Source organism: Gracilinanus agilis, chromosome 4, assembly GCF_016433145.1.
Source record: "Gracilinanus agilis isolate LMUSP501 chromosome 4, AgileGrace, whole genome shotgun sequence".
Classification (NCBI taxonomy): Eukaryota; Metazoa; Chordata; class Mammalia; order Didelphimorphia; family Didelphidae; genus Gracilinanus; species Gracilinanus agilis.
The window spans coordinates 61,280,476-61,294,889 of NC_058133.1; the positions used below are offsets into that span (position 1 = coordinate 61,280,476).

General features: G+C 38.8%; 1 protein-coding gene across 1 annotated transcript in view; it reads right to left on the minus strand.

Moving 5' to 3' along the window:
- Positions 1–1,750: 1,750 nt before the first annotated feature.
- The window catches only part of ADCY10 (adenylate cyclase 10), a 126,982-nt gene continuing 114,318 nt past the window's right edge, over positions 1,751–14,414 (minus strand). Inside the window, exons 31-33 of the mRNA XM_044674868.1 lie at positions 10,446–10,641; positions 5,281–5,469; positions 1,751–1,912 (exon numbers count right to left, since the gene is read on the minus strand). Of these exons, the coding sequence (XP_044530803.1) occupies positions 1,751–1,912; positions 5,281–5,469; positions 10,446–10,641 (547 nt within the window). The remainder of the gene's footprint in view (positions 1,913–5,280; positions 5,470–10,445; positions 10,642–14,414) is intronic.

Below are 14,414 nucleotides of genomic sequence, written 5' to 3' on the forward strand. Positions count from 1 at the left end.
CTTTCCAGATAGGCTCTTGGGAGGCTGAACGATTATTCAAATAAATAGCAGAAAGATAAAAAGAAAACATATAGATGAATAATCGTGGAATTCAGAATTTGAGAACAGGTGATCTGGGTGGCCAAGGACCAAGACTTTCTACCCAAACAGTACAGGATGTTCCCAAGCAATCTGCTGTCTCCCGATCTTTCACTCCCAAGCAGGGCTCTCATCCACAACATCGCCTGCTTCTCAAGCAGTCTCCAGATGAGTCCTGAATAGTAAATGTTCATGTGACTTTTAAACATTTACTGATTGAGGCAGTAGTTTAAAGACGGTGTCATGAAGGATGAATAGAAAACAATAATAGAGTGAAGGCACTGGAATTAAGAGGAGTTGGGGAAAGCTTCCTATAGAAGGGAGGATTTTAGTTGGGATTTAAAGGAAACCAAGGAGATCAGTAGCTGAGGAGAAGAAGAGCATTTCATAGGGGAAGGCCAGAGAGAATGCCCAGAGTCCAGAGATGGAGTGTCTTGTTCATGGAATGTCAACTGGCTCAGAGAGTTCCTGGCAGAGGGTAAGATATAATAAGAAGCCAAGAAAGGGAGGAGGAGGCTGAGTTATGAAGGGCATTGAATGTCAGTGAAGTACATGGAAGGTGCCTGTTAATTTTCTTGCCTCAGACACTTTAATATGTTTGTGGCCCTATGCAAGTCTCTTAATCTTTCTTGGCCTCAGATTCTTCAACTGTAAAAATGGCATATAAAAATAATGGTAGGTTAGGGGGCAGCTGGGTAGCTCAGTGGATTAAGAGTCAGGCCTAGAGATGGGAGGTCCTAGGTTCAAGTCTGGCCTCAGACACTTCCCAGCTGTGTGACCCTGGGCAAGTCACTTGACCCCCATTGCCCACCCTTACCACTCTTCAACCTAGGAGCCAATACACAGAAGTTAAGGGTTTAAAAATTTAAAAAATATATAATGGTAGGTTACTTCATAGGGCTGTGAAATAATTATACATCTCTAAGGAGAGAGAATCACTTTGCAAACCTTAAAGCTCTATTTAAATGTTAGCTATTTTTTTATTAATCTATCCTCCTGATATTTCCTCACATCCCCCTTTTTTTCTTCCATCCCATCACTCCAGTTCCAAGCACTAAGCTTAACACCACAGTTTTTTAAATTTCAAAGTCTTTATTACTCCCACAAATTGAAGCATATGATATATAGACAAAAACAATAATACTCTCATCACCTTGTAGCTATTAGCTACTACCAAAAAAAATGTTTCTTATATCCCTACTTCTCTTTTTCCTAAACCAATAATCTATGGTGCTTTCACAACTCTACACTATACACAAATTATTTAATAATTTAGCAATTTAACAAATAACAAATCTTAGTTTTAATTCCTATTTCTCTAGAGATGATGGCAATGAGACCTGCCAATATGTTTTCTATTTTATTTTTTGGAGGGGGACAGTTTATTTGATTGAAATAAATAGGTGAAGCTAAAAAAAATAGTAAAAGTTTTAATAAAATTGGTCAAAGAAGAGCAAATGCCTTGCTCAGAAAGAAACTGGAAATGGAGAGGAAGGATAGGTTCTATAAAGATAGTAAGCTATTTAAAAGCCACATTTTACCAAAGAGGGGAGAAAACCAAAATATCTGAAACAGAAACTGGAAGAATTTAACATTCACATAAAGGAAGTTTATAAATGATTTATATAATGAAAATGATTTACTTTCCAAGTTCTTCAATCTCATAAAAATGCTAGAAGGTACTGTCCGTAATGGCAATTTTAAATCGGAATTTGTTTTGTTCAACAGTCTTTATTTTTAATTCATCTAATTTGATTTCATCCCACTGTGGAAGAAGCAAGACTATCTGAAGCCAACTTTCATCCGTATTCACTTTGTCGGAGTACCACCATTTCTGGGAAGAGGGAAAGGGAATCCAGAATGAGTTTTCTATGACAAATTTGTTTAGGATCTTTATTTCAAAAATATTACATGTAGGGCTTTCCAAAACAATGGAATTGCTTATAGACAGTTGATTGACCACCAAATTCATGTAGGACTTGAAGATAGGAAGACCTGAGCTCAAATCCTGCTTTAGGCACTTACTAGTGTAACCCTTGGCAAGTCACAACCTCTGCCTCAGTTTCCTCATCCTTAAAACAACAGCAACAATAAGAAGTACTTATAAAGCACTTTAAAATATTGTCTCATTTGATCCTCATAACTACCCTGAGAGAGAGATGCTATTCTTATCTCAGTTTTATAAATCAGAAAACTGAGGGAGATAGATTAAAGTGATGTGCTCAAGGGTCACACAGACACTAAGTATCTGAGGCAGGATTTGAACTCAGGATAATAATAGCACCCATCTCACAGAATTATGGTGAAGATTAAATGATATAACATATGTAAAGTGTTTTGAAAACCTTAATGCACTAAATACATATTATTATTTGTATGATAAGTAATAAAAGTTGTAATAAAATATATTTCTATTATATCCTTTGAAATGTTTGCATCTTTTTTTACACATCTTTAAAAGTGAATAAACATATAATAACTCACACATTTCTTAGTTTATCAAGGCTAGAAGACCTTCCACATAGTAGGTTGTCCCACTCTAGAAGAGTCAAATTTACAAAGTATTTAAGACAAATTGGATACAAAGTGGTACTTGTGGAACTGAGAGTAGTGAAAAGTTTAATTCAAAGGACAATTCCCATATTGTGGGATTGTGCAGGAAGTGAGCTTTGTTTTCTCAAATCCAAAGGAGAGTTAAAACTCCATGGTCATGTCCCTGAGGATTAGAAGGATTTTAGATATCTGTGAACAGTACAGAGTGGATGGAAAAGTAGAAGAAGGATGTGGGTAAAGGGATTTCTTTTTTATTGTCTCAAGATGGTAGTTGGAAGACCATTTTGGGGGTGATGTTATAAAGAGGATTCCTATTTTAGATAAGGTTGGACTAGATCAGTGATGGTGAGCCTTTTAGAGATGCAATATCAGGCCCTGTCCCTACCCCACACCCTAGAGACCAAGTCCCATGTCCTCCCCCTCCCCCTCATTGTATACTGGCTGTGCCCCGTGGTCCCCTTACCCCACACAGGGGAGGGCAAAAGTGCTCTCTTTGGGTTGGTGGGTGGAGGGACAGGTGATATGAAAAAATGTCATCAGGCATGGTAGAGAAGGGGAGGGGAGCAGCCTCCCAAATCCCTCAGCCTTTCTAGTAAAAAATGCTGTGGGTGAGGGAGGGTGACCAAGTGCCACAGAGAGTTCTCTGAGTGCCATCTTTGGCACCTGTATCATAGGTTTGCCATCACTGAGATGGATGATAGATTTAGAAGATAGAGCATGTGGCCTCCCCCCACCCCCTACCCCAGTTCATTACTAGAAAGGCAGAGGGACTCAGTGGAGCTGCTCCTTCCCCCTTTCTACCATGCCTGATGACATGGTTTCACGTCCCCTGCCCCTTTGCCCAGCAGCCAAAGGGAGCACACAGTGGGTATGGGGGACGGCTCATAGGTGGCAGAGCTGGAAGGGAGCAGAGCACTCACTCACGGAGGACATTCCTCATTTCACCCATCCCTCTGCCCAACAGCCCAATGGGAGCACTTTTCTCCCTCCCTTGTGTGGGGTAAGGGAGAGGTGGGGCAAGACACAAGGTCTCTGGGGGGGTGGGGGTGGGCACGGCACCCAGTCTGTGGGTGGGTGGGGGGGAGGTCTGGCACTCCATCTCTAAAAGGTTCACCATCACTGAGATAGAGCATTATTAGACCCTTCCTATCCCATCATTAAATGAAGAGTGTCAGCTGGGTGACTCAGTGGATTGAGAGTCAGGCCCAGAGATGGGAGGTCCTAGTTTCAAATCTGTCCTCAGACACTTTCTAGCTGTGTGACCCTGGGTAAGTAACTTAACATCCATTGCCTAGCCCTTACCACTCTTCTGCCTTGGAACCAATACACAGTACTGATTCCAAGATGGAAGGTAAGGGTTTAAATAATAATAATAATTATTATTACAATAATAATTATTATTATTATTGAATGAAGAGTTCTGAATAAAACAAGCTATTGCATCATTACTTCCTTCTCCATGACCCCATCCACCAAGGTAACTGACACATCCATATAGTTCCTGTCATATATAAAAGAACATTCAAGTATACAGACTAATTTAGCCTTCCTCACCTCCAGCTTAGAGTTTGTTACTTGGCAGGGGTCCAAGATGCAAGAGGACTCCTCAACCCCCAGAAGCATCTGACTACAGAATCTGAGGTCTCTCCTCTGAAGGAGGAACCTCATATTGTTAATAGAAGGAGGCTTGCTGATCATGAGCGGAGCAGAAGGAAATAACCTTTGTTCTTAAGAGCACAGAAGGATAAACCCCAAAGTACCACCATCTTCCATTCCTCCTATTCCCCCCTTCCCAAAGGATCAGGAGGATTAAAGTTTTCTCACAACAGGGGAGAGAAGAAGGAAGGCAGAGAAGATAGCAGTAGGGCAAATTGTTTTATTCCTCACTCTTCAATGACTTTCCCAGTGGGGAAACCCTGGAGAAGAGAAGTATGGCTGGCAGAAGTCAGAAGGTAGTCTAATAGTGGGGAGCAGAATGGAAGCTTCTGAAGTTAAATGGCCTTTTTGACCAGACCTGTGATTTCAAGGGTATTGGGAGCTCCTGGTGAAAAACTTTTTCTATCAATGTCCATTAGTACCTACTTGGATATTTAGCCTTAGATTTGCCTGGGGCATTGAAGTGGTCAGGATATGGCAGAAACAGGGCTTGAACTCAGCCTTCCTGACTGGATGCCAGTTGTCTATCCATTATGCTATGCTGTCTTTCATCAAATAAACTTTAAAATTAAGTAGGCAGGGTGCTAGACCTTGAATCAGGAAGGCTCAAGTTCAAATCTGGCCTCAGACACTTGCTGATTGTGATTCTGGGCAACTCATTTAATCTCAGCCTCAGTTTTCTTAATGATGAAATGGGGATAATAAATAAAATTTATTATATTTATATAATAAATAAATAAAAGCCCCTAACACCAAGGTGGTTGTGCAGATCCAATAGATAATACTATTGAAATGCTTTGTATAATAAAAAGAGCTACAAAAATGCCAAATTATTATTATTGTGAATGCTATTATTTCCAGAAAACATGAATTTTAGTTAAAGCCTATGATGACTCCTCCTGGAGAAGTCCAAATCGTCAAGAGACATCTAAAGTTATTTCTGAGGCCAGTGTAAAAAAAGCCCACTTCCCTTTCCCCTTTTACATTATTTACTTTGCTGATAGTTAGCCAACTTCTCTCAAGAATATTGCCGTGGACATCACACATCTGTAAGGCTGTTCTCAGGAAAAGGTTACAGTTGTCCTCATCTCCCATGAGTATGCATACATAAGCCATCAGGTGGTAAATCCTTGGGTAAAATACAGGACCTGTGGAACATTGAGCTACCACATTCTCCAAATTCTGAGGAAAGAACAGTGGATATCAGGTTGAGAAAAAAAGAATCTTATGCCTAGGAAATTATTTTATTCATAGGTTAAATCAGTAGAATCCCAATAGCATACACATTCAAAGATGGTTTGATTTGTGTAATTCACTCATTTCAAGAAAACTGCTTTACAGATTGGCCAATATGACAGTAAAGGAAAATAATAAATGTTGGAGAGGATGTGGCAAAATTGGGACACTGATGCATTGCTGGTGGAGTTATGAATTGATCTAACCATTCTGGAAGGCAATTTGGAACTATGTCTAAAGGGCTATAAAAGAATGCCTGCCCTTTGATCCAGCCATACCACTACTAGGTTTGTGCCCCCAAAGAGATAATAAGGAAAAATAAGTGTACAAAAATATTTATAGCTGCATTCTTTAGAGTGGCAAAAACTGGAAAATGAGGGGGTGTCTGTTGATTGACGAATGAATGGCTGAACAAATTGTGGTATCTGTTGGTGATGGAATATTGTTGTGATGAAAGGAATAGTGAACTGGAGGAATTCCATGTGAACTGGAAAGACCTCCAGGAATTGATGCAGTGAAAGGAGAAAACCAGGAGAACATTGTACACAGGGACTGATACACTGTGGCACAATCAATGTAATGGACTTCTCTATTAGCAGCAATTCAATGATCCAGGACAATTCTGAGGGACTTATGAGAAAGAACAACATCCACATCCAGAGAAAGAATTGTGGGAATAGAAACAAAGAAGGAAAACATATGATCAGTCACGTGGTTTGATGGGGATATGACTGGGGATGTTGACTTTAAATGATCACTCTGCTGCAAATATGAATAATATGGAAACAGGTTTTGAACAATGATATTTGAAAAACCTAGAGGAATTGCTCATGGGCTCCAGGAGTGGGGGAGGAAAAAGGGGAGGGAAAGAACATGAATCATGTAACCATGGAAAAATATTCTAAATTAATTAATCAATTAAAAAATAAATAAAAATGAAAAGAAAACTGCTACAAAAGAAATACAGAAGAACCAGTTAAATTTGCGAAATGTCATATGGGATCATAACAAAACTACAATCCAGTCATGTAGAGTCTAGCACAACAAATTATTTGTGGGTCATGTAACAGGATAAGAGAAATGAGATTGGAATCAGAAGGGTCACAGACTTACAGACAGAATCAAGACTTCTTGCTGATCAGTGACAAAGTTTATTGAATTCAAGTAGCTATTTATAGATGGTTGGATCAGGCAGAAGGATTAAATCACTCACAATGGAAGTCAATGATTAACAGGATGGAAACAATGGATTTAAATTACCTAGGCAGCTTTGATCAGAGTTTTCTATAAGTGAAAATTCAACATGTCAATGTATGACCCAGCTTTTTACAGAATATTGTATGTTCTTCTCACAGAATTTCTTGGAAGAACAGTCAGTATTTTGGGGAAAGAGGAGGAATTGGATTCTCATGCTTGAGGAGCAAGCTGTGTCTGGTTTTTTCTAAGCTATGGCTTCCAAGAGACCTTGCAAGCTGGGGTATATTGGGCATTCCAAAGCCTTAGCTTGATGGAAGCCCCTATCTTTGTCACACTGGTCCCACACAGTCAGTCCATAATTCTGTGTCTGTCAGTGGCACTAAGAAATATTTACAAAATGCCCTTCTGATCAAGATATGTTAAGTGCTATGAAGGCTATAAAGATGAATAAGAATAGGTCTCTTCCCTAATAATCTTATGACTTCATTAAAATGGGATACCTTATGTGCTGGACACTGTGCAAGCATATACAGTTCCTTCCCCCCTACATACTGTCAGTTAGTATAAGTACTACTAGTATCAGTACTATTATTTGTTCCTTTGTGTCTTGCTTCAAAGAACAACACTCACTCTATTGTCTTTGTATCAAATTGATTATCATGATAATTCCCAAAAGGGCTAGCCCACAACCGTATGCCACTCTTTCTATTTTTTGTATTCATAGAAGGAGGTAACTGGCCAAGGTGCCAACTCAATCAATGGTATCAGCAGGCCCTAAATGCCAGTGTTGGAGGATTCCTGCCAGCCCATCAAAGCTATAGTAATAATTTCAGGGATGGGATCCCATTGCACTTTAACCTCACTGGCATTCCCTTCCTTTGCCATTCCCTTCCCCACCATTACATGAATGATAGGTTGAGTTTTGAGAAGGTTAGTGAATTTTTTAAAGTGTCAAAAAAAGTGATGGAAGATCTGTGAATCTATCTTAACTTTTAAAGAAAATCTGTCTTTTCTGGCTATTACCTTTAAAAATAGTTAATTATATCACACTACCTCCCATGACTGAAAATGATACTTCCTTTTAATCTTAATTTTTTGCTTAATTTTTCATACATGAGATTTCTTTAAATTGAATTGCATCCATAATGGCACACAATCAGTATTTAAGAGTCACTACAATTATTCACTAATCATTAGCATTATGCTTGGTAGGTGGGAAAACAAGGGAGGCGATGCTGGTCATAGATTAAAGGCTGATTAGGATAAAAGAAAGCACAACACAGGCATTTAAATAGTTTACAGATCCCTACTTTGTAATCTTTCCATCATCATTATCACCATCACCATTATTATCATCATAAGTAACATTTATGTAGTGTTATTATCTCATTAAGAAAAATTATTTAACATATGCTCTATAAAAAAGCTATTTCTGTGTTCCATAGATATGGCCCTTGGAAACAAGGCATTGTTAAAAAGGTTACATTTTTAGAAGTTAAAGTTAGGTGCTGCCTACCTCTGAAGAAGTTGGTGGAGGCAATTCATATCTCCAAGATTGCCCATTACAGTTGAGTTAGTGAAATTCCAGGCTGAGACTGTGTAAGCTCATTCTATGATGACAGAGAGTATGAGGAGACATTTTGACATCAGCCTTAATGACCAGGAAGACTCAGATGGGAACAAGCTAATGCCATCTGAATGAAACTCATCATTTTCAGGGGTATTTTGGGCAGGGTGTGTGTGTGTGTGTGTGTGTGTGTGTGTGTGTGTACTGAGGGTGGGCTGTCACTGGTCACTGATAAAATGTGTTTCATCATGCATCTACTCCATCCATCCTTTTTGGCTTCCTTTGGTGTTTCCTCTCTCCCCATTATATTGTATGCTTCTTTGAGGACAAAGGCTATCTTCTGTCTTTCTTTTTTAATATATTTCCCAATGCTTAGCACAGTGCCTGGCTCATAATAGGTGTTTAATAAATGTTAACTGACTATTGGCTCAGAGCATTAGCAGAGATGAAGAAGTCAAAACAGCTACAAACAAGTTTCCAAGGGGAAAAAAACTGAATTGGACATAAACACAACAAAAACTCCTTGAAAAGCTAAAAACAATTTTTCAAACTCAGATGCCAGTGGTAGAGGAAAAATTGGGCAAAAAATTAAAGCAAAGGAAGAAAATTATGAAAAGACAATTAGCAACTTGGGAAAAGAGGCACAAAAAATACCAAAGAAAACAACACTTAAACAGAATTGGATAAATGGAAAAGAAGGTACAAAAGTTCAGTGAAGAAAATAATTCCTTTAAAATTAGAATTGAGCAAGTAGAAGGTAATAACTCCATGCAATACCAAGAAACAATTTAAAAAGTCAAAATAATTTAAAAGTCTAGAAGAAAATGTGAAATATCAAATTGGAAAAATAACCAATCAGGAAAATAGATCAAGGAGAAATAATTTAAGAATTGCTAAAAGCCATACTCAAAGAAAAAGTCTAGGCATTATATTTTAAGAAATTATCATGGAAAACTGACCCAATATCCTAGAATCAGAGGGTAAAATAGAAATGGAAAGAATCTACCAATCACCACTTAAGAGAGATCTCCAGATGAAAATTCCCAGGAATATTATAGCCAGATTCCAGAGCTCCCAAAAGAGAAAATACTTCAAGCAGAAAGAAAGAAACCATTCAAATGTCATGAAACCAGAATCAGGATCATGCAAGTTTTCATAGCTACTACATTAATGAAGAGGAACACTTATAATATGACAATCCAGAAGGAAAAAGAGCTGAGATTACAACCAAGAATAATCTACTCAGCAAAACTGAGTGTAATCCTTCAAAGAAAAAAAAATGTATTCATTTATTAATTAAATGGAGGACTTTCAGCATTCCTGTTGAAAAAACTTTATAGAAATTTTGGCTTTTAAATATAAGTCTCAAGAGAAATATAAAAAAGGTAATTAAGAAAGAGAAATCATAAGGAACTCCATATGGTTAAACCATTTTTCTTTCTATATAGAAAGATGATATACATATATATATATATATATGTACCTTCTAAGAAATTTATTATTGTGAAGGCAGTTAGAAGGGTGTGGGAGTGAACTGATTATGTTGAGATGAGGCAGAAAAGATAAGTAGATAGCAAAGAGAGATGCCCTGTGAGAAGGGGAAGGCAAGGGCAAGGAAGAATAGGGAAAACTATTTCACATAGAAGTATGCAAGGAAGAGCTTTTGCAGCAGAGGGGAAAATAGTGTGTGGAGGCATTAGGCAACACTTGAACATCAATGATATCTAAATTGATTTAAAAATGGGAAATATATATACATACTCAATTGATATTAGAAATCGCTTATCCAACCAGGGGAAGAGGATAGGAGAAATGGGGTGCTGAGGCAGAGGGGTAGGGATGTCCTTGTACCAAGGGGGTCTCAAATTAGAAAGTAAATAAAGAGAAATTAGTTTAAAATCATGCTGAAAATATGATAGGGTTGGAATCCGGGTTAGAGAAGATAATTAATTTAATAGTTTTAAAAAATATTTCACCTTGGCACAGCATTGTCCAAACATTCTACAGTCCTCTTCTTAGTGATATTTACTCTCTCAGAAACAGTGAAAACAGGATTAGCTGAATATCTAAGTAGTATGCTCTTGATATATCTAAGTAGTATGCCCTGTTGTTATACTGTCCTGAAAACAAACTCAGCAAAATACAAGGAAGCAGTCACCTTGAGTAGTTCTACTCCGATGTCTTGGACATTCTCAGTTTGCCCTTGAATTTGTTTCTGGAGACTAAGAACCTGGCATTCCAGGTACCTGGCAAATCCCTCACTCTGAATATTTGAGATACTTCTTCTCTGGATCAACTTTTTAGCTTTGTTGTAAAATATTTCAAAACTTCCCCACTCCTCAAGTCTAGCAAACCTAAATCACCAATACAGGAAGGAGAAAAAGGTCAGCATTCACACTTGAGGTCTGTTGCTTTTCTGAATTGTTTTAGTAGAAACATTTCCTCAACCTAGGCCTCTGGATGCCACCCTGCGCCCACCAACTGTGGGAGAATGCAGTTTCAAATTTGAATCCTGGCTTGAAAAGATGTTATGTATTTTAGATGGTATCTCCCTCTCCCCTTGATTCTGCCAGGTAATAGGGAGTAGCTGGTGGTAAGGGGGTTCAGGAAGGAGAGTCAAGGTGAATTGGGGAAGACAAAAGGAAAACATTGACTCCAATATCCAGCTGCTGGAGGACTGACTGCACTCTAGGGGATTATAAATGTGGGGGCTAATTGTTAGTCAGAATGTTTGAATATGATCTTAGGTTGATTTTCCTTCATCTAATTCTTAGTCTTTCAAAATAGCTAACTTTGTTGCCCACAATTTTCAAGGGAAAGTATCTCTTACTGGAGGCAATGAATATTTTCTAAGGTCCCTTTTTGCTTTTCAACTTCACTCTTTCCAGCACTGGTGGCACTTTCATTTACCAAGACTCACTGGTCATGATGAGGTTGTTGGAATACTTACTCTTTGGACCCCACTGCCACTTCCAGGCTCTCCCTCTACCACCATCACTCAACGACCTCTCCTTCTTTGAAGTTTATTCAATTCATATTTATTGATTAATCAAGATTCTGGTAGCTATTTTCCATAGACCTCCTTCCTTCCTCAAAAAATTCAGTCTTTCTCACCTCCCCGAATGCCACCCTTATACTAGTGAGCTTCAATATACATATTGATATTCTGTCAGACATCCTAGCCTCTCAATTTATCAATTCATTCATTTCCCTTGACCTCCTCCTCCTCCATCCTACCAAAGTTACACACAGATGGTCATACACATGATCTTCCCATCACCCATAATATTCCATATCCATGTTCAGTTATCTATTTATAATCTGCTGTCATTCCACTTCTTTCTCTTCCTTGCAACCCTAAAATTTGTTGTGTTTTTTTGGTTCCTCACTGTAACCACAAATAGGTCCATTCTTCAATCCTTTCCCAGGCTTGATAGCCTTGCACTGACTACATGCCCTTCACTTTCTCATCTTGACCCCTTAGTGGCCAGTACAACTCTACACTGTCCTCTTCTCTTGAATTCTTTGTCCCTCAATCCTATAGATCTTGTGCTTCCAAACCTCAGTCTTACATTGCTCCTACCATCAGCTTCTTTTGCTCCCACTTATTTACTGCTGAACAAAAGCTGGAGAAAATCATGAAACTCTGCTTACTGGGTCCACTACCAATTTATGTTTTATAATCTCAAGTGAGCCCTCATTGAAGCAAAACAATTCTTTTACATAACCCTAATGGATTGATCATTCCTTTCATCATATTGGTTTTTCCAAACATTTTCATGCCTCTTCAAGCTTTGCAAAGTTACCTCTTACCTTTCAGCTGAAAGCCTTCTCTTATTTCCCTGAAAAAATTAAAGCTATTCTCATACATGTATTTCCTCCTTCCCCTGTTCTTTATCTCACATCACTCGTATCTTTCCCCACTATTTCCTCCTTCAACCTTGTCCCACATGAAGAGGTCACCTTTCTCCTTGTCAAAGCAAGCCCCTTTACATGCACAAATTATTGCATTCTAGTCCATTTTCTCCAGAAGATTGCCTCCTCTTTCATCCCTACTCTCACTAATATTCAATTACTCCTACAAATATTCCCATGTCTCCTGTATCCTTGTTACATCCTCGAACCATCATCCATCCTGCTCCTTATCATCCCATATCTTTCCTCTCTTTTGTGGCTAAACTCCTTGAGAAAGCAATTTACAATAGGTGTACCCATTACCTCTCCTCTCACCCTCTCCTTAACTCTTTGCAGTCTGACTTCTGACTTTATCATTCAATGGAAACTGCTCTCTCCAAAGTTACTTAATTGTCCATTGCAGCAGAGGGCTTCCATAGTGAAGGCCCCCAGCAAAAGCAGAACAATAGAGAAAACAAAGCTCCAGATGGAGGGAGAAAGTCACTTGCCTAGTGAAATCCACAGAGGACATCAGTAGCTCCATAACATCAATGGTGTCTTTATTGCCAGATCTAATTGCTTTTCTCAGTCCTAATCCTTCTTGATCTCTCTATAGCCTTTGACTGTCAATTACCCTCTTTTCCTTGATACTCTTCCTACTAAGGCTTTTATGATGCTATTCCCTCCTGATTCTCCTCCTATTTATCTGACTCATTTTCTCTCCTTTGTTGGATATTTACATAGTCATACCCTATAACAGTGCCTCAAGACTATGTCTTGGGTTCACCCTCTTCCCTTCTCCCTCTATGCAACTTCACTTTGTGATTTCATCAGCTTTCAGGTTTCAATGATCATCTTTATTCTACTTATCTAGCCCTAACCTCTCTCTCACCCTCCAATCTAGCTTCTCTAACTGTTGTTGGACTTCTGAAACTGGATGCCCTGTAGACATCTTAAAATCAACATATCCAGTTGAACTCATTATATTTCCTCCCCAAACTCTCTCCTCTTCCTAACTTCCCTATTTTTGTCAAGGTTACCAACATCCCCCAGTCTCCTAGGTTTGCAATCCAGGTGTGATCCTTGATTCCTCACTCTCTTAATGCCTTACTCCTTACCCCAATTTCTAATCAATGGTCATTTACTGTCATTTCTATCTTCATAACATCTCTCCTATTCCCTACCCCTTCTCTCTTATGACACTGTCATAGTTCTGGTGCAGGCCCTCATCACTTCATATTTGGACTATTACACAAAGATGCCTGATGATGCCTGCCTCATATCTATTTCCACTCCAATCCATACTCCACTCAACTATTAAACCAACCTTCCTAAAATGAATTTGACTGTATCACTCCTATACTCAGTTAATTCCAGTGGTTCACTATTGCCTCTATGATCAAATATGAAATCCTCCATTTGGCTTTCAAAGTTCTTTCTAGGCTGGCCCTTTCTCACCCTACAAATATTTTTATACTTTACTCCACCCACTCACCCACCCAAGTCCTCAGCTTTCTTGCTATTCCTAAAACAAGATTCATCATTTCCTAACTTGAGGCATTACACTGGTTGATTCTCAGTCTTAGAACTCTCTTTCTCATTTCTTTCTCTTGGCTTCCCTGGCTTCCTTCAAGTCTCAGGTAAATTTTCACCTTCTACATAAAGTCTTTATCAATCTTAGTGTCCTCCATCTGAGATTATCTCCACTTTATCCTGTATGCCTATATCTTGTTTGCATATAAATGTCTGTCAATTTTTCTCCTGCATTAGACTGTAAACTCCTGAAGGGCAAGGTCTGCCTTTTTTTTTGGCGGGGGGTTGGGGGCATTCCTAATGCAGTGCCTGGCACATTGACACACGTTGATACTTTTAGACCATGGTTATTGCTGTCTTGGTTATTGCTGAATTGGAGTTCACCATCATCTCTCCTCAAATTTACTCCTTTTCCTCCTAATTGTTCTGTCTCTGATCATTGTTATCACCTAGTCACTCCATATTTGTAAACTCAGAATTGCTTTTGATTCCTCCTTCACCTAAAACATTTCGTTGTCAAAGCCTTTCTATTCCAGCTGCTCCCTTCTCATATCTTCTCTCTCCCTTCCACCCCCAGTGTTACCATTCCAATGATACTTCTCTTGACTAAACTACAGCAGTGGCTTCCTACTGTCTCGTTGCTTCTAAGCTCTCCTTTCCATTCTATCTTGCACACAGATACTAGACTAATCTTTATAAT